Genomic DNA, 19,467 nt, shown 5'->3' with positions numbered 1-19,467 from the left:
GGGTCACCCTTTTGCAGAAGGCCAGGAAGCTGGACTCAAGAGAACACCACCTGTGAGGCACGATGGCTTCATGGTTAGGCCCAGGAGTCCCCAGCAACTGGATTCAGATCTCTTCCATCTCTTTCCAGATGTATGACCTTGAGCAAGTCAGCTGACTGCTGTGAGCCTCTACCTCTGCAGTGTAATATAGGCAGCCTTCTCCTGTGTCGGGGGCAAATGGATGAGCAAGAGTCTGGAGGGTCTCAGAGCAACTCTTTTCCTGCATTATAAATTAAAGTGAAATTCACAGGCATTAGGAATGTAAGTCGAAAACTGCTTGTTTTAAGCAAAACCCAGGCCTTGTGAGTTTGCTCAGGCTGGATTAGATTCTTCTGTCAGCCCCTCTTCCCAGGATGCATTTTTGCTCTACAGTCAAAAGTTTTGCTAAGAGCAGTTCTTGTTTATCAGCTTTCTGCATGTTTCTCACATTGAGTCAGAGAAGACTCCCTCACACCTTCCAGTGGTGCAAGACCACCCCCCCACACACACACACATACACCTCAAGCTTTCCAACTGCCTCCTGCTTGGCTTTGCATCTCCCAGTAGCTTTCAGGCTTCCAGTTATCCATCCATCCATCCATCCATCCATCCACCCAGGAGGTAGAGCTGTCCGCACTGATTTTCTTTATTTTAAATAGCAGAAAAGTGAGGTTCAGAGAGACTTCCTTGCTTGGTTGAGGACACACAGCTGTTACTTGAAGGAGCAAGCTTCAGACCCATGTGTGCCTGGCCCTAACATTGTAGGGAAGCCCTTGTGGGAGACTGCCTGAAAGACAGCTGGCTGCTTGCATTGCCGTTCCCTGAGCGAAGGAGTTGTTATGTTGTAAGTTCTGATTGGCTGTGATTGGCTGCCATTTTATGGCATTATTTACAATAACCATTTTGTAGAGCTGAGTTTCGCTTTCCAGAAAAAACACCTGTTTCTTGTAAATCATGTGTACTTTGTGGAGCCATAATTGTGGCCTTGTATGGTCATCCTTGAGATTGTTTTTCATCCTTGAAGTTGTTTTTACTTTCATACTATTGCCTGATATAAGTGTGAGAGCCATCTGGCAATAAAGGAGAGAATAAAGAAGAACCCTGTTTGAACCTGAGCATGACTCAGTGTGCTTACTCTCGGTGAATCCTCTCAGGTTTGGGGCCTGCTGGCAGGACCCCGACGTCGCGGCTCGCGACAGCCCTGGGATAAGAATTTCCGGGGAAGTTTTGGAGAGGCTGTTGTTCCGTCTCTGAGTTCTCCAAAGAGCAGAGGATGGAGATTATCTATTCACTGATGTAACATTTCCAGGGTTTCAACATCAGATACCTATCGGCCAACAAGAGCAGTCACAGCAAGGGGGCAGGCAGAATGACGCCCGTGTGGAGATCAGATGGGAAGCGTAGATCTAACTGGGATCCTCAGTGAGCACTGAGGAGAAAGAGGGTGCACAAGTGCGCTAACATGCTGCAGGGAAAAGTAAAAACACCTGAGGTTATGTTGTTTACCCGAGAAGTACCAGGAAGGGTGGGAGACATGAATCCTGTGGAACCCTAATTGCTCGTGCCGTGTCTGAGTGAATAAAGCTAAGGCGCACCAGGCATTTGAGCTCTATGTCGAAGGGAGACACACATGATTCCCCTAGATATTAACCTGTTTCTGGGTCTATTTTCATCTCTGTCACCCCTTGGTTGAGCTCTAGGCTGGTTCCTACAAGCCCATACCAGCAGGGCTCGACAGGCTGCATCTCCACTCCCCAGATCTCACCCTCCCCACTCACTTCAGGCCCCAACTCATCTGGAAAGGCAGCAGCAGCCACTGCTATCAAATGTTTCCGCCAAACCCAGGCACTTCCTGAAGATAGAGCCTGGGCAGAACTTCCCTTGCCAGATGAATTCCCTGGTTGTTTCAGTTCTCTTTCTTTCTGGGAAATGTTCTGACTCAAGTTATTTAGGGCACAAAAGCCAAACATCTCTTCTGCCCACACACCATCCCACACCAGAGCTGAATGTGGGCCTGGCCCTCCCCTCGCGGAGGCACGGTTGCAACCAAGAGTGTTGTGGTGGTGTTGTCTCCTTCCCAAGGGAAGAAGACTTAGGCCCAGAGATGGGGTAACACTAGCCCAGGGCCACATATCTAGGGATGACAAGGTCCCCTACCAGGCTTCTGCCTCCACCTGGCTTTGTTGATGGGCAGGAATATCTGAATACCGCTGAGGTCCTGTCTGGATGACAAGCCCAGAGTACAAAGATTTGAGGAGGCCCTTTTGTATGCTTTTGGGACACTCAATAGGTCAGCCAATCTTTGGGCTTAGGAGACCAATGTGGGGAAAGACTCTGAATCATGGCAAGCCACAACAGGAGAAGCAGGCTCTGCTCCACGAGCACTTGCAGTCCTGACACATCTCACAGTGGCTGCTTGGGTTTCCAGTTATTCATCCACCCATCAGGGAGGGGCAGCTATCTGCACTGATTTAAGGTACGACTTCCATAAAACGTACTATCTCCAAAAAACTAGAAACGGAACCATGCTTCATTTGTTTTACTGTTTTTATTTTTGTTTCGAGACAGGATCTTGCTATGCAATTTAGGCTGGGTTTGAGCTCACTATGTAGCCCAGGCTGGCCTCAACCTCATGATAATCCTCCTGCCTCAGAATTCCAAGTGCTGGGATTATAGCCATGGGCTACTCTGCCCAGCATACCATCCTCAGTTTGAAAAAAAAGAATTTGTAAGAAATTTACAACTCGATACCATACTTCATGAGAAACTAAAAAATTTGCCACTCAAGAATAAGACAAAGATATTCTCTCTCACTTTTCCTTTTCAACATCATATTTAAAGTCTTAGCTAAAGAGGTAAGATAATAAAAGGAGATAGAATATGTACATATTGGGAAGAAAAAAATCAAATTTATTTTTTAATAATGTAATTTTCTAAGTGTAAAATCTGAAAGAACTGACTAAAAACAACGCTTGGAAATAGTGATTATAAGCGGTTTCAGGATACAAGATTAATATAAATATGTCAATTAATTTCCTGTGTACAAACAACAAACAAGTGGAATTTGAGATTAGAAATATGTCATTTACATTAGCACCCATATAAAAGAAATATTGATATAAATTTTATAAAACATGTAACAGGAACACTACAAAAATATCTAAGAGAAATGAAAGAACTAACTAAATGGAGAAATAACTCATATTCGTTAATGGGAAGATTCACTATTACCAAATGCCAGTTCTTCCCACCTTTTTTAGATTCTATGCCCAATCAAGACCCCACTAAGTTATTTTGTGTATATTAACAAACTGATTTTCAAAGTTTATATAGAGAGGAAAAAGACATAGAATAGCTGCAGTGATATTGAAGAACAAAATGGAAGGATTGACTTTACTCAATTTCAAGATTTACTATAATAATAAAAACAGGATAGTATTGATTAAAAAATAGACAAATAGATCAATGGTACAAAATAGACCTATATAAACAGACCCAGAAATAGACCTGCATAAATATAATAAACTATTCATTGACAAGAAAAGAGAATACAGTGGGGGGAAATTCTTTTTAACAAACCGTGCTAAGCTTATTGGACATCTATAATAAAAAAAAAATGAATCTGACACAGACCTTTCATTCTTCATAAAAAGTGACTCAAAATGGATAAGAAACTTAAATAAAGGTGTAAAACTATAAAAAATCCTTAGAAGATGATATCAGAGAAAATCTAGATGACTTTAGATTTAATGATGGGTTTTTAAAATGTAGCACCCAAGGCACAGTTCATGAGAGAAAGTCAATAAAATGGATTTCATTGAAGTTTAAAACTCCTGCTTTGCAAAAGACTCTCCAAGGAACAAGAAAAGAAGCCATAGGCTAGGTAAAATTATTTGGAAAAAAAAATTGATAAAGAACTGTTACTCAACAATAAGAAACCAAACAGCTAGATAAAAAGTGAACAAAAGAACTGGACATCTCACCAAAAAAGATATAGAGATAGCAAATAAACGTATTAAAAGACATTAACATAATGTCCTTAGTTTAAAACAATAAGTTACCACTACACACCTGTTACAATAATGCAAATCTAAACATGGATAATGTCAATGCTGGAGAGGATGCGGAGGAGTAGGGCCTCCCATTCGTTGCTGGTAGGAATGCAAAACAGTACACCACTTTGGAAGACAGGTTGGCAATTTCTTACAAAACTAAGTATGCTCTTTCTGTACAATTCTACAATCCTTATTCATACCAAATGAACACACAAAAACACACATGCCAATGTTTAAAATAACTATTTATAATCGTCAAGACTTGGAAGTAACTGCAACGTCCTCCAGTATATATAAATGGATAGATATGCTGTGGTACAGCCAGAGAGTGAAATATTATTCAGTGCTAAAAAGAAACAAGCTATCAAGTTAGGAAAAGACATGGGGGGACCTATAATCAATATTATTAAATGAGAGAAATCTGAAAAGGCTACATGTATGATTCCAATGATAAGCACAGTGGACCCTCATGGTCTAACCAGTCTGACATATGAACAACTTAGGTTAATTAGATTAATGGAAGATTCATCTGCTTCTTGTTATCTATAGTGTGTACCCAGCTAAACATCCAGACCTCAGATGTATGACTTTTAACAACCAACTTGAGTTACAACCTGTGCTGGGAAACCAATTGAGTTCATAAGTCAAGGGTCCACTGTATTCTGAGAAAAGATAAAAATATGAAGACACTAAAAATATCAGTGGTTGGTTATAGGAACCAGCCTACAGGTTCAAAAACGACCAAGGGTTGACAGAGATGAAAAATAAAGAGACACAGAAACAGGTTAAAATCTAGGGGGGCCAGGGGGCTTGAGTGTATCTCCCTTCGACATAGAGCCCCAAATGACTGGTGTACCTTGGCTTTATTCACTCAGATACAGCACAAGTAATTACAGTTCCACAGGCTTCATCTGTCTCCCACCATCCAGGGCATTTCTCTGGGTAAACAACGTAACCTCAGGTGTTTTTACTTTTCCCTACCACGTGTGAGCACACTCGCACGCCCTCTTTCTCCTCACTGTTCACTGAGGAGGACAATTAGACCTCATTCCTCTCATCTGATCGCCACAGTTGGGCCAGGGATGTAGTTCAGTGATGCAGTGCCTACCAAGTGTGAGGCCTTGAGTTTGATTCCCGGTACCAAATTAAAAATATCAGTTGTTGAAAGAGATTAGAGTACGAATAGGTAATGCATAGAGAATTTTTAGGGAAGCAAAACTATTCTGCAAAATTCCATACAGTAAAATGTAAAATCATAAGTTCACAGCTTGGTAAGTTTCTGTCTGTACACACTATTTCACCACTGCACTTTCATCACTGCTGAAAATTCTCTCATGATGCATTCCAGTTGTTACGGTTGAATTGTACCCCCTCATCCCCAAATTCATGTATTGAAGACATCCTAGTTTCTCAGAATATGACTTTATTTGGAAATAGTGTCTTTACTGACAGTTTTAATGAGGTCATTGAAGTGGGCCCTGATCCAATAAAACTGTTGTTCTCATAAAAAGAGGAAATTTGGAAACAGATATGCACACATAGAGGACACCACGTGACAATGATGGCAGTGATCTGGATAAAGCTCCTACAAGCCACAGAGTGCCAGTGAATGCCACAGGTTTGCCAGCAAGCCACCAGAAGCTAGGTGAGGGTAAAGAAAGATTCTCTCATACAACTCAGAGAAGGACTCAATCTCATCAAAATCTTGATCTTGAACTTCGAGTCTCCAGAAATGTAAGCCAATAAAATTCTGTTGTTCAAGCCACCTAATTTTTAGTCTTGTTGTGTATGTCAACTGTAACAAACTGATGTGCCAGTCAGTTCCTCTCTGTAAAGTTAATTCAGTATTGTTTTCTGTCATTTAATATGGGTTAGGTTTTCCTGTTCATGTACTCCATGTCTATAGACTCATACAATCTATACCTTTTGTGCATCTCTTTTGCTCCATGTAATACTTCTGGGACTCATTTATATAATATATATCATTATTTTGCTATCTTCTCTTTGCTTTTTAATGTTTCATGGTATACATATTTTGCAGTTTGTTTACCAATGTTCCCATTATGGACATTTGGGTTGTTTCCAGTTTGGGGCTAGTAAAATAAAATGTCTCTGAACAATTGTTCATGGTGTGTGTGTGTGTGTGTGTGTGTGTGTGTGTGTGTGTTGAGGGTGTTTCTAGTTTCTATTTTTTCTCTCATGTTTTAGAAAATGAATCTTGTATCTCAGACAGTCTAGCACTTTTCTAACTAACTGTGGATGAAATTTAGTTGTTAATGGAAAACTGTAGAAGCCTGTATGTAACTTTGTCTAGCAAGTGTTTACTTTTCTTCTAGAATGTAGCTCAAGGAGAGAGATGGAGATCATTTCAGGCCAGGTTTCAGTCTTCTTTAGACCTGGTCTATTTTGATTTACCCTTAGTTCTAGGAGTACCCTATGGAGTCTCATTTGAAAGCCCAGTGTGTTTAACAAGACCTATTGGCTGACCTTGGAATCCGATTTTAGTTTCTTTAGTGCTGTGGCTGCCAAAGGCTCTGCTTAGCTCTTAGCTTTTTAGCTCTTGTTTACTTGGGGTTTCAGCCTCTCATTCCACCAGCTTTGAAATCAGCAGATGACATAAGGGTAGAACAGAAAGGCCAGCTCCCTTCTCTGTGTTTCTCTTTTACCTAGGCTCTTGGCCTTTTGAGTCCTGAGGTCCATTGTGTGTCTCTCCTGTTCTGAGAGTTCTCAGATGCCACTTTCTGCCCAGACTTTTGGCCCCTGTTGCTTTTAAATTTGCAAATGTCTCAGAAGGAAGAGGGTAGCATGTCAGGCTTCATGAAATGAGTAGGTTTTCCTTCTCACTGACGTCTTGTCTCTTCAAGTCCTGGATCCCCATTGTCTTCTAGTGCCTTTCAAATTGATTTTTAAAAACCTGTTATTTGTAGTTCTTAGTGGGAAGGTTCGTCTGTTACCTTCTATTCCATAGCTGGAGCTGAAATCTCTTCATTAATCCATTAGGTAGACTCCCATTGGTTGACTCTGCACTTGCCAGGCAGCATACATGTGCTAGTGAGCTTTCTGTTCTGCAACAAACTACCTGAGAAAATCAACTTAAGGAGGAAAGACCCACTTTGGTTCATGATTTCAGAGATTTCAGTCCCTGAACAACTGGCTCCATTGCTTGTAGGTCTGTGATGAGATAGAAACATCATGGGGGAATGGCACAGTTCAGTAAAAGAGTGGCAGGAAGAGGGAGAGGGAGAGGGCACCTACTAGTCCCTATTGCCTAATAAATCTATTTAGCTAATGAACTCATCAATGGATTAACCCACTTAATAAAGTTAGAGCCCTTGTGATCCAATCACTTAACAAAGCCCACAACTGCCAACCAAGCCCTCAACAGTGTTTTGTTTTGTTTTAAGGGATATTTCATATCCCACTCATAATAATACCCAAGCATTGTAATGTTCTCTTTTTTTCCTGAGTATTCACAATAGTCCTTTGAAATAGATGTTCCTACAGTTTCCATTTTACAGATGGAAAGCCTGAGATTCAGCCAGGTGAAAAGATTCACCCAGGATGAGGCACTTCCTAAAACAGAATTTAAATCAGATGTGACTAGCCTAGACTCTAGACCTTTAACTGCTAGGTAACCAGCCTCTGTAGCCATGAGATTCAGAGGTGGCTCTAAGATCTTCTTCCTCCAGGAAGCCCTCCAAGAGACTCTTCCATCACTACCCTTCTATAGCAACAACTATTCATGCTCATATCTTTCTGAGCAACCCACTACTGTAAAAGGAGGACTTAAATGCTCAGAATCGAGGAAGCAGGCTAGGGATTTCAAATAGCCACCAGAGTCACTCATGAGAACTCAAAAATCAGTAGGCTTGGGAGGCAGTGAGGCAAGTCAGGAAGACATTTGCAGCATTCCAGGGGTGGCCCGGCCTGTACCCCTACTAAAAGCCCCATGATGCCCAGGGTTTGATGGCAGAAAGAGAAAGGGTTGTGCTGCTCATTCATTCTGGGGCTCGGGGATTGACACTGTCTCTCCTAGGGCCTGGATTGCCCCTCTATAAAATGGGTTCATGTCTTTTGTCACCTCAGCAGGGTGGCAGGTAAGGAAGGTGATTTGAACACACTGGTAGTATGAAGGATTAGTGCTATAACATCATCCAGTCAGAGCCCATAGCTCGGGGCAAGGGTCCACTATGACCTCCACTAGACTGCTTCCAGACCAGCAGAGCCAGACTGGTGGGCACATGAGATAGTTTCTGGATGCTCTGTAAGAAAGGTGACCTTCTGGGAATGGCTCTTCTCTCCCCTCCTCATGCCCCTCTGTTTCCTGAGACACTCCAGGGATTGCACTACTGACCACAGCTTCCTAAACCAATCCTAGTTCAGCCAGAGGGCACTCCTCAGAGTCCTATTGCTCCCTGCCCACTAAGGCCTCCTTTCCTACACACCAGGGCTGCTTTTGCCTCATTGGACAGTCAGGGCCAGGGCAAGTTTGCCAATACCCTGGGATAGAGTAGTAGAGGCAGGCAGCACTATGACCCAGGGGAGAGCCCCACCTGCTCCTAGATGGGATCCCAGGCTGGGATTTCCCCAGCTCTCAGCAGTGGGTTGCACTTCTGCAATGGAAAATTACACTTCCATTTTCTTTCCTAAAGGGAAAAAGGAAGAAAGAAGCAAACGGAAGCAACTTCTGACGCATTATGTTCCTGAGCTGCAGCCATACAAGCATCCCAGCCCCACCCCCGCTTTGCCCCAGCCCAGACCCACTCCCTCAGGAGAGCTCACAGCTGCAGGGCTAACGCCAGATGTGGTGCTGGCCACAAGGTAGGTGAAGTCAGAGGGACGGAACCCACAGGGAAGCTGAGAGGAGGGCTTCTTGCCAGACACACACCTGGGTGTTTTTTCTTACTTTATAGCCAGAGGCAGAATCATGAGGGATGGGTTTTTTCCCAGAGGAGTTGGGATCCAAGAGTTAAGAGAAAGCCACTCGGGGACTTTTCTGGTGGCTGATTTTGTCAGCTCTAAATGGCTCAACAGAACAGAGTGAGGTCACACAGAACTGTGAATCCTTTCTGATGAATTCTACCAGGGTCCCTGAGCCACAGGATTGGTTTCTAGGGGTGAACACAGCTCCTGGCCAGGCCAGTTGTCCTGGGCTCAGCCTGTTTCCCAGCCTCAGGGAGGGAGAGGCTTTCTGCAAGCAGGGGCTCAAAGGAGAATGTGGCTAGAAGGACATGTCTTTATATGTACCAGGGAAAAGGGGTATCCTGAGGGGCCTAGGCCACACTATCAGACCAGGAGGTCCCCATTAACTAACTGCATCTGAAGGACAGGAGGGACAGAGAGGTGAGGACTAGAAGTGGTGACTTTGTGCCACCTGGTACAAGCTCTTGTCCCATGGCCTTTGAGGACCAATCTCCCATTAGTGGGCTGCAAGTACTTGACTAGACCGTATATGTAAGCTCCTCATTTAGCCAACTGAGTGATGTGTCCTCAGATACTTGCTGTGGCCAGGAGCTCTCTATACTGAGAACTGGGGAACACTCTGCCTTTGGAAGGCCCCAGGGAGACAAGAGAGGAGCTCAGGGAAGACAGGAAAAGGCCCACAGAACTCTGGCATGAAATGCAGATATGGGGAGAAGGAGTAGTGGTGGAGGTGAAAGAGGCGCGCTCTCTCTGCTGTGGATGTCAGAGAGCAGAGGTCACTTTTCCCAGGGGAAAAACAACCTCATGGACGAGTTAACAACCAGGCCTTGGAAGATGAGCAGTATTTGAACACAGAATTTGGGATAGAAGATATGTCCTTATGGAAAATAATATGGACAAAAGCCTGGAGCTAGGAAAATGTATTACTTATCCAAGGGCATTCAGCCTTTGGTTCCTGTTAAAGAGGCAGCAGATCCCGGGCCCTGCAGGGTATGTGGATGTGGCAGAGAGTTTGTGTCCCTCAAATCCAAATCCATGCAGGAACAAAGCTGAACATTGGAAATGGCCTCCCCTGTGTGCCAATGAGATTCCAAAGGACAAATTCCTGGAGACAGACTTGTGGGGCAAATGATGTGGAGATTTTCCACTGTGACAGACAGCACCAGTTGCCTCCATGAAACCTCTATGAATTCACTAGTGAGCTATCTCTTGGTACTGTCCACCTTGTCCATCAGGGTCTGTCTTCCACCCATTGGTAAAGACAAGATGCTTGTTCCCTTCACAAGAGAATGCACGGAGCACTGGACCTGGCCCATAGGAGGCCCTTGGAAAGTGCTAGCTGTTTGTATTCTGCCTTGGGGTCTCCAGCAGCCTTTCTGATGCCCAGAAGTAGGTGAGCTTCCCTCTCTTGTGTCCCACCATACCCCCAGAGCTAGGAACATTATTTCTCTCCATTGGGTACTCCTGGGAGTGAGCTTGATTACATCTCCTTCTCTGCAGCAGCTAGTTTGGCTCCAGACTCAAAGAAAGGTTCAGCAAGGGTTTGTTCTGTGACTGTCAGATGCAAGAAAGGTGTAACCTGTATTTCTTCCCTTCCCATCGTATGAAGCAAGGCCAGTTGTCCCCAAATTACCAACAGACAACCAAAGCCCCAACCGCAAGCTAATATGCTTTATCCCTTGAATAGAAGGATAGATATACTTACATTGCAGAAAACTATAATGCAGAGAGGAGAGGTAGCATGTCTCACCTTCAGAGCAAATCTAGAGGTAGACCCAGTTGTCTCTAACCTAGTTTTGGGTAGAACGACTGTATCAATGGATATGTGGCTTTGATTGGTGAGATATGGCCAAGGGGTCACTAGGAGATCAGGCTGTTCAGGCTCAGAAAGCCACAGAGGTATGTTGTGTTACATCCTTCCCAGGTTCTTGACCATGGAGAGGACACTCACAGTCCTGCAGGTGAACCTGTACCACCCCACTCCAGGCTCGGCTGCTTTCACCAATGTCCCCGTACAGAGGCAGCATGATACCAGCCCACTGCTAGTTGGGTGGGGGAAGGATGTCCACCTCCAGCTGCAGCTGCCCCAACTCTCCCATCGACACCTGTCCCTGGAGCCCTACCTGGAGAAGGGCAGCACTGTATTGACCTTCTGTCTCAAGGTCCTGAGCCGCAAGAGCTGTGTGTGGGTCAATGGGCTGCCACTGAGGTCCCTGGAACAAGTCCCCCTGAGCACCATCAGCAGAGTCTCCTTCTGTGAGGTCCAGATGGTGGTCCACATTGAGGGAGGCACCTCCCTGGAGGCCTTTGTCTGCTGCTTCCATCTCAGTCGCTCACCCCTGATTTACCAACCCAAGGCTGAGGAGAGTGATGAAAGGGAAGGCATCCTACAGGAGCAACCTCCTCCAGGTTCAGGGACACAGACTCCTAGTCACCTGCGGTTTCTCCACAGTCCTTCTCAGAATCAGAACAACCATCTCCAACCCAGGCCTGGAGAAGGAACAGAAGTACAGCTGTACAGGGAGGCCCCAGACACTCCACTCTGCAGTTCTGCCACTGAGAGCAAGTCATAGTGAATCAGAGCTTGAAATATTCGAGCTACATCATGAGAGACTGACGTGCAAGCTTCACATTCAAGGCCTGCTGGCTGCCTGGCTCACAATGAACCAATTCTGCATCACACAAGAGCCCCCAGGGGTGGGAAAGAGCCTTCTGTGTCTAGAGGTCATGCGGACGTCATATAATTTTAGAGGCTGTGAGGGGTTCTGAGGAGCCCCTCCCAGCATTACTCCACTTTTCCCCCTTCTCTGACTAGTAGTTACTTTATGTTGTTCATTTGGAGGGCTGCTTAAGAGCCAGAGTTTAAGGTTGCAGGAGGAATGCACGGACACATGTAGCAATTACATTTGTGGTAGCTCCAGGTTACCTTCAGCTTTCAAATACCCACAGGCACTTAGGGCTTAGGGAAGCCTGTGTTTAATAAACTACAAGTATTTCATTAAGCTGGCATATCCAATAGGGTTCCTTGATCCCCAGACGTTGCATGCCACGTTGTCACGCAGAGGCAGCAGCAGGAAACCTAGAAGAGGTGTAAGAGGAAATTGGAAAGGTAGGAATCACATTTCCGGAAAGGACATAGGCAGAGCTCAGGGCTTTCAGGATGGGAGCTGGGAGCTGGGCCTGCCTGGTAATTCATTGTCACTGTCATCCTCCTCATCCTCTCACTCTCCCATTCTTTGCCACTACTGGAGCAAAGCCTTGGCTGTCCCAAGGGCGAGGTCTTCAGAGGAAAGGTGTTTCCCAGAGCAATGGGCTCTTTCAGGACTTATCCTATGAGGTGTGGGGTAGAAGCCTGGGTTAGAATTCAGTCCAGCAATTACTTCACTCAGACTGGGTCATATACCAATGATGAGAGTCTGCAAAATGGGATTTGCAAAGGGCCAAGCAGGTTAATGGTGGGCGGATTTTCTCGGTTCATGGGGGAGCACAATGCCAGTAACCACTTACTATGCTATCTTGCCAAGGGAGAACGAGGCTTAGAAATAGTCCTCACCAGTGTGATGGAGGGAGGAGCCTACAAACTCAGATGGTTACCATGATCCCAGACCCCTCCCCATCTCAGGCACAGAGGGCATGGTGCTGCCACTTGATGACTCATATCCTTGGGTTCTGTAACTACCTCCAGTGTATGCCACTCCCCACTGAAGAAGAACAACCTCAAGGGAGACTACAGGAGATTCAGCTCCACTCCTAGACACTGAGCTTCCCCATGGAGAAAATGGCGCCATATAAGACTCAACATGTCTTTACTTGGGAAGCTCCCGCATGAATAGGAAATAAATCAAGTATACACAGATAACAGTCACAAGGCAGAAGAGAGCAAGAGCTGCCAGGGAAGGGATGGCCAATGCTGTGAAGGGTCCCCTTGAGACTCCCAAAGCAGTCCCTATTCATTCAGCAAACTTTCACCAAGCACAGCCCCAGGCTGATAAAGTCTCTGCCTTTGGGTAGCCTCAAGCAAGACAAGTATTCATGGAGCTAATGATATGATTACAGGGGTACCTTGCTTTAAGAACTTATTTTTTTTTTTAAGATTTGGGAGAAGATGGCTGAATTTATGCTTGTGTGGGGAAGATGGCCATGATTGTGTTTGTCAGCTGATGTGGAGTTTGTAAGCAGAATCAAATTTTTGCTGAATATTTTTGTTTTTGAACCAAATTATTTGTAAACAGAAGCATTTGTGAACTGAGTTATTACTGTACAGTATTCGATTACCACTGTGAATGATACTATAGTCATTAGATTTTCACTCCCCCAGCTGAGCTTAAAACTTAGCTCCACTGTTAAGTGGCCTTGTTACTGAAGTTTATCATGTGCTCAGCACTCTGCTAGGTGCTGTATGCACAGGCTCATTTATACCTCACTCCAGATGACAATGACATTAACCATATTTTACAGGTGAGGAAACTAAGACCCAGAAAGGTTAATTCTCTTTCCCCAAACTATACCATTCATGAACTCTGTGATCTTGGGCAAGTAACTTAGCTTGTTCTTTTTTTTTTTTTCAGCTTTAATTGAGTTTATTGGTACATGTTAGAGATACAGTACAGTTACATTTATTGTTGGGATCTTGTACCTCTACATGACAAGTCTTGAAGCTTGTTCTTGCCTTTATTTCTCTCATGGAAAATGGGTAAGGCAACAGTGGCTGTAAGTAAGAGCTGTTATGAAGGAATTAAGAGCAGCAAATGCAAAGTGCTTAGTGTAGTTCTTGGCACACCATAGCACTCAGTAGGGTCAGCCACTGTCATGAAATCAGGAGTCAACCTAATAGGTACACACCCAAGGGTTCACCACCAACCTGAAGCTAAAGAAGATTTGAAGTCTGGCAAACTGGTCAAAAGCCCAAAGGCTTCTCTGACTAAGGGTTTTCTTGCAGCTGTGGACCTAGTGGGCAGTTGTGAGGAGATTTGAAGAAGTTTGTGCACCAAGAGATCCAAGGGTTTGTAGAACAAGAGACTCACTGTTGAGGGTGGTAAGGAAGAGGAGCCACATGTAGTTTGTCCCACTGTTGGAACTGCCTTGTTATCTCACATGCTTATTCTAAAAGAGCAAGAGTCCCTCACAGGTCAAAGTGCTGCCCAAACTGTGTTACAGAGCAGCCACCCACATCAAGAGTCTGAGACTGGAGCCACCCCGGACACTGTATGTGGGCAGCAAAGGCTGATGAGAGGGAGCTGTTGGAGACACCATAGGGTCACCACATGTGGCTCCCAACCCCTCTGGAGAACCTTTAGGATAAGCTGCTGCAGGTGAGTACCTCTCTCCAAGGCCAGAGCAAGGATTCTCTCCCCTTTAGGAAGGAACAAGCCCATCACTGCTGAGGTTCTATGAGAGCAGCCTATTCCTCCATGGATGACTCTGCAACTTGAGCCTTCAGGATGAAGCATCAATGAGGCTGAAGGCTGAAGGCCAGACACAGGACGGACGCGATCAAGAAACATCTGGCTTATTGTTTCAGATTCTACTGACTCATGAATTCTCCCTGGGAAACTCAGGCTTTGCCTCATCCTGCCCATCCAGGGCTCTGCTTTTCTAGAGTAGTGAGGATTTAAAGCAGTAGATCCCTAACACCCACCCTACTCTTCTAACCATTGGGTTTTGCAGGTAGGCTTCCAGGACCTCATCTACATACCTCATACCACTTCCCTCGTTGCATAGACACCTCCCTGGGGAAGGTTCGCCCAGCATTTCCCTCTGCACTCTCAGCTTCATGCATGGGACAGCCCATATGCTAAAGGGTATGCGTGCATGTGAGCACACACAGACACACTCAGCCACACAAGCACTATGGTGGTTCCCAGCTGAGGCTCAGTGGCCACACTGCTCAGGCTGCCCACTTACTAGTTCTTGATCTCTGACATTTAACTGAGTCCCCCTGTGCTGTAGTTCCTTTGAGAAAATGAGGATAATAACAGCTCTCCTGACCTTAGAGGCATTGTAGAGGTAAAACAAGGAACTGCAGGTAAGGCATCTAGTATAGTCTGTGGTATGCAGATACTCAAGAGACTCAGCTATAGTTGGCCAGTTCAGGGGAATGAATTGAATGCAAGTAGACATGTGGAGTTGATTTACACATGCACACAAACACACGTCTGCTCCAAGGAGCTACATCAGTTATAGTCAGGTAGACCCTGGAGGATTACTGTTCTCTGAGACAATGTCTGCAAATGCACAAGTCTTCCCCTGGGCTGCCCCTTAAGGAACTTTAACCCTTACATCCTCTGTTTTTCCGAGAAAGTGAATGTTCCTAACCTGCCAGCAAGAAAGACCCAGAATCTGCTTGAAGCTGTGTCAAGGGAGACACATATGCCCTATACACCGGCACAGAGCAGAGACATAGGTCCAGGGCAATGCCATGAGAAAGCATGGTGGGCATGGTCATGCCATCCTGCAGCAGCATGGAGAACGGAAGCCTGCGGCTGAGCAGGGCATTCCTATGGGGGATGTCAGCACACCCCAGTCCCTAGCTCTTCAGTGAGACCTAGGCTCTATTCAAACAAAGGCCCCAGACTGTTGGATGTTAAGTTCCCAGTGGCCATCATGGAGCTGAGTAGAGGGTAGATGGACAGACAGGGCATTGGTGCCCAGACAGATTAGCCCTGGGATGTTAAGGCCTGAGCCAGGCTTCACATGCCAGGAACCAGCCATCCTAAGATGGCAGTGGCGGGAAGATAGCCAGACAGCAAGGGCAGAAGGTTGCAAACCCTGGGTATACAGTGATGAAGGTGGCTATCTCTGCCTCCTCTTGGCCACCGTGGGCAGAACAAGGTGGTGCTTCATTCTCATTCTTGAGTTTCACTAGCTCCAACTCAAGTGAAACCTGGGGTTTGGGATTCTGTGCAGTAACTGCAGAAAAAGATTGATGGATTTAACAGGGTGCCACATCATGATGACAGACAGAGAAGACTCAGCCAGTATCTCTAGCCCCAACTGAGGCACATAAGGATAAGCATCCCGGAAAGCCCTGGGAGGAGCTCAGTATCCGGCTGGCTGGATTGAGTCTGGCTTTTGATCTGCCAAGTGTCTGATCTGCTCTGACCCTCTCCTTGACCCTGTTAGGTGGAGCCAGCCTGCACAGACCCTCTCCCCCACCACATGCCAGCAGTGCCCACCTTGCTGTACCAGCACTCCATTGCTCACACCAGTGCTACCTATTAAGAGACCCCCGGAGGCTCCAGGAGACCAGGAAGTCACTCCGCAGGAGGTACCTGCATCTTCAAAGAAAAGGTTGGAGAAAGCAATGCTTAACCTGAAGAAATGGCTGCATAGTAGGAAGAGTGGCATCAAAGGTTTCCCAGCAGGTCACTGAGGAAATGGCCACTTCATAAACGTGTAAAGCAATACTTAGTGGAGAGCCAGTTCCCAGTCTCCACGTGTCCAAAACATAGAGCCGAGACAGGAACCGAGAGTAGATCTTTCTACAAGCAATCCACTGAGTAGCCAGGCTGTAGGTAGCAAAGAGGTATGCAAAAATAAGCACGCCTCATACAGCAAGGATGGCTCATCATCCCAGCAACCAGCTGCAAGTTGGGACACTGCCTCGCACTCCATCTACGGTGAGCTTGATTCTCAGGCCACACTCTGTTTCCTCCTCCTCAGCTTTCACCCATGGCAGCTGAGATTGCCACGGTCCATGAAGTCAGGAGGCCTTTTTCCACCAGGTCTTCCTTGCAGCAGCTCTACCTGCATTCCAGTTTTTCACTGCCACCCCAGAGCCAAAACCTATCCCAGACTTGTGGGGGAGGAGTAAACAAGCCCATTGCCCCCAACTTTAGGAGGAGATGTGGAATTTAATGAACTCGGTTCACATTGCAGGGCTGTGATTCCTCTTACCTTTAACGTGAACTCACAGGCGGATTAAACTGAAAGAAAAACTACCATTTGAGTTACATTCTCAGCTGATTGGAAACATGCATTACCTCCCTGTGACCAGACCGTGAGAAGGGAAGTTATTATCTTTCTTTAGAGTTTGTAAACCCTTTATGGCTGAGGCAGCTTTAATCCTGCCTGGGGGGAAAAAATGATGCGGAATAAATTACTCCCATTTACCTTTGTTTTCCAATCACATGCTCCAGTGGGAACAAAACATCCTAAGTGAGGGGATGTGGAGAGCCAGGTGATCCTTGACAGAAGAGTTTAATTATTTTCTTCTTTAAGCACGTGAGCTGAAAGGGCTTTAAAGCATCATTTGGCAAGGGGGCTTGTTCCACAGAAATGTGCACTCCAGCGAGGATGCCAGCATCCCCTGGCTTTTCCTGGTTCCTCTGCTTTTTCTTTCCAATGGGCAGTGGCCCCAACCCATCCCACAATGCCTGTTTCTTAATGGGGCATTCAGAGCAAACCTTTTCACTCCAGACATTTAGGAACAACCAGGAAGGAGCCAAAGAAAAGGCAGCTTTGAATCAAAATCAAATCAGTGTCTGGGCTAGGGCTCTAGAAAGGCAGACTTCACTTCTTTGTTATTTCTCTGATCCGCTCTGTTACCTAAATGACACTGTGCTAATGTGTAGGCGGTACCTGCAAAGCCATTGAGATGGCCCAGGCTCTGAGCCCAGGTTTCTGATGGCTGGAAGGAGGTCTGGCTGAGACGTTTGCTTCACTTTCCTTTAAAGGGGTAGGGTGGGAATCTTCACAATGAAGCAGAAGTGGGGGCCACTGGAATGGGAAGTCAGACAGCCAAAGCTGGGTTTTCCATGCTTGCTTCTCTGTGGGGTGAGGACATCATGTCATCATCCTTTTAGACAGCCTGCTGCAGGTCAGATGGGAATATGGACTCTATATTCAGTGATTTTGTTAGTGGATATATCATTCAGGATTGAGTCAGAAGAAACAAAATTAAGTATTCCAAAAATGTAATTCAGGGGATTGGAACACAGGAGGTGGAATTTCTGAGAAGTCAAATAGGGGATACAATGCAGAGATTATTGTGCCGTTACTGATGGCTACCACCCCTGGGGTTGGAGTGACAACCAAGAGAGGTAGTGTGGGTAGAGTCAGAGTGGGCCCTGTTTGGCACAGGGCTAGAAGTACTGTATAGGCCTCCCTGCTGCAGGGAGGAGCTGGGCCCACAGAGGAGAGGCAGCTGCTAACATTGGTTGAGATGCTAGGAAAGAGGAACAAATGGGCTACCCTGTCCCCTGCCCCCCATCTGCCACCAGTACCTCCAACTGGCTGAAGCCAGTCAGAAGCAGCTGGCAAGCAGAGACAGGCAGCCTGCAGGGCTTGGCTACCCCGTGGCTCAGAGCAGAGGAGAGAAGGAGACAGCAATGAATTTGTGGACACACCAAGCCAATTAATATGTCCAAGTCAGGCCTATCACTCTTGTCTGGAGCCCTGGGATGGCCACCAAATAAGGAGAGCAGAGGGGAGCCACGTTGTGGAGGACTCCACTGCCCAAGGATCCTGAAGGTGATGGGCAAACACAAATTCCCCCTTTATCACCATCACCCAACCTCTGCAGCCCTCAGCATCTGTAAAAGAGGAAAATAGAGGGCACAAAAGGACAGGTACAGCACAGAGAAGAGCCAGATGTGGTTAGGCTTGTGTCACACACATTCCCACCAGGACACAGGATGATCTGCTTTGAACTCCTTCTCCCCCAAGAGGCAGGGCATAGAGCAGAGGCAGGTGTCCTTGGAAGCCAATATCCAAATCCCTGTTGGGTTCCACTTACTGACTCTGGAAACTTCCTTCAACACACAAGCCACCTTTCCTTCATCTACAAAGTGGAGACAGTACTAGGACCTACCTCACCACTGTGAAGACTGAATTAAACAGCATGGAAAGGAACTTGTTGTGGATCCTGTGAATGCTTGGTAATGTCATCCATGGATGTTAGCCACCAGCCATCCCCAGATACTCTTTCTTCCAAAAGACACCCTGGCTCCTCTCCTCTCTCTCCCTCCTAGCTCCAAACCAGTGGTAGAACACACAGAAGGGATTTTAGGCAGTTATCCACATGCAAATGTTCTTTGATCAGTGGGTCCCATGTTCCGAGAACTCACTGCTGTGTTCTGAGCCTGGCACATTTCAGATGCCAACTTATTGGACATTGGTTGGAGGCCATGAAGCTAATAATCAGAGGGTTCTGTCTTTCAGTTTTATGTTCCTCTTCACCTGGGTCTGCAGGGTCTGTAATGGCTATGTAGATTCACATTGAAACATCACAAACACTCATGGGATCCGACTTCTCCTTCCTCACTCCATTCTTTACAATACACACACACACACACACACACACTCATGCACTACACATATTCACACCTGTTTCTGGGATCTGTCAAGCCAAAGCAAAGGGTCAGTTAAAAAACACATGGTTGGGCTGGGGATTTAGCTCAGTGGTTCCACCACCTGCTTCGCAAGCACAAGGTCCCAAGTTTGATCTCTGGTACAAAAAAAAAAAAAAAAA

General features: G+C 45.9%; 1 protein-coding gene across 3 annotated transcripts; it reads left to right on the top strand.

Moving 5' to 3' along the window:
• Positions 1–5,628: 5,628 nt before the first annotated feature.
• On the top strand, positions 5,629–17,395 carry Tifab (TIFA inhibitor). Of its 3 annotated transcripts, XR_778362.3 has the most exons (4): positions 5,629–5,807; positions 8,726–8,894; positions 14,154–14,308; positions 16,119–17,395. XR_778362.3 is itself a non-coding variant. In XM_010614089.2 (3 exons), the coding sequence occupies exon 3, from the start codon at positions 10,931–10,933 to the stop codon at positions 11,567–11,569; it is 639 nt and encodes a 212-aa protein (XP_010612391.1). In that variant the 5' UTR covers positions 5,629–5,807; positions 8,726–8,894; positions 10,921–10,930; the 3' UTR covers positions 11,570–12,955. The 3 variants fall into 3 exon arrangements, 1 of the variants encoding a protein (XP_010612391.1); XR_778363.3 differs by lacking the exon at positions 14,154–14,308; XM_010614089.2 differs by lacking the exons at positions 14,154–14,308; positions 16,119–17,395 and adding an exon at positions 10,921–12,955.
• Positions 17,396–19,467: the final 2,072 nt, after the last annotated feature.

This window comes from Fukomys damarensis, unplaced genomic scaffold (assembly GCF_012274545.1).
Source record: "Fukomys damarensis isolate Sample0158 unplaced genomic scaffold, DMR_v1.0_HiC HiC_scaffold_9, whole genome shotgun sequence".
Taxonomy (NCBI): domain Eukaryota; kingdom Metazoa; phylum Chordata; class Mammalia; order Rodentia; family Bathyergidae; genus Fukomys; species Fukomys damarensis.
The sequence above is the reverse complement of the archived record's forward strand: the minus strand, read 5'-3'. Positions and strand labels throughout refer to the sequence as shown.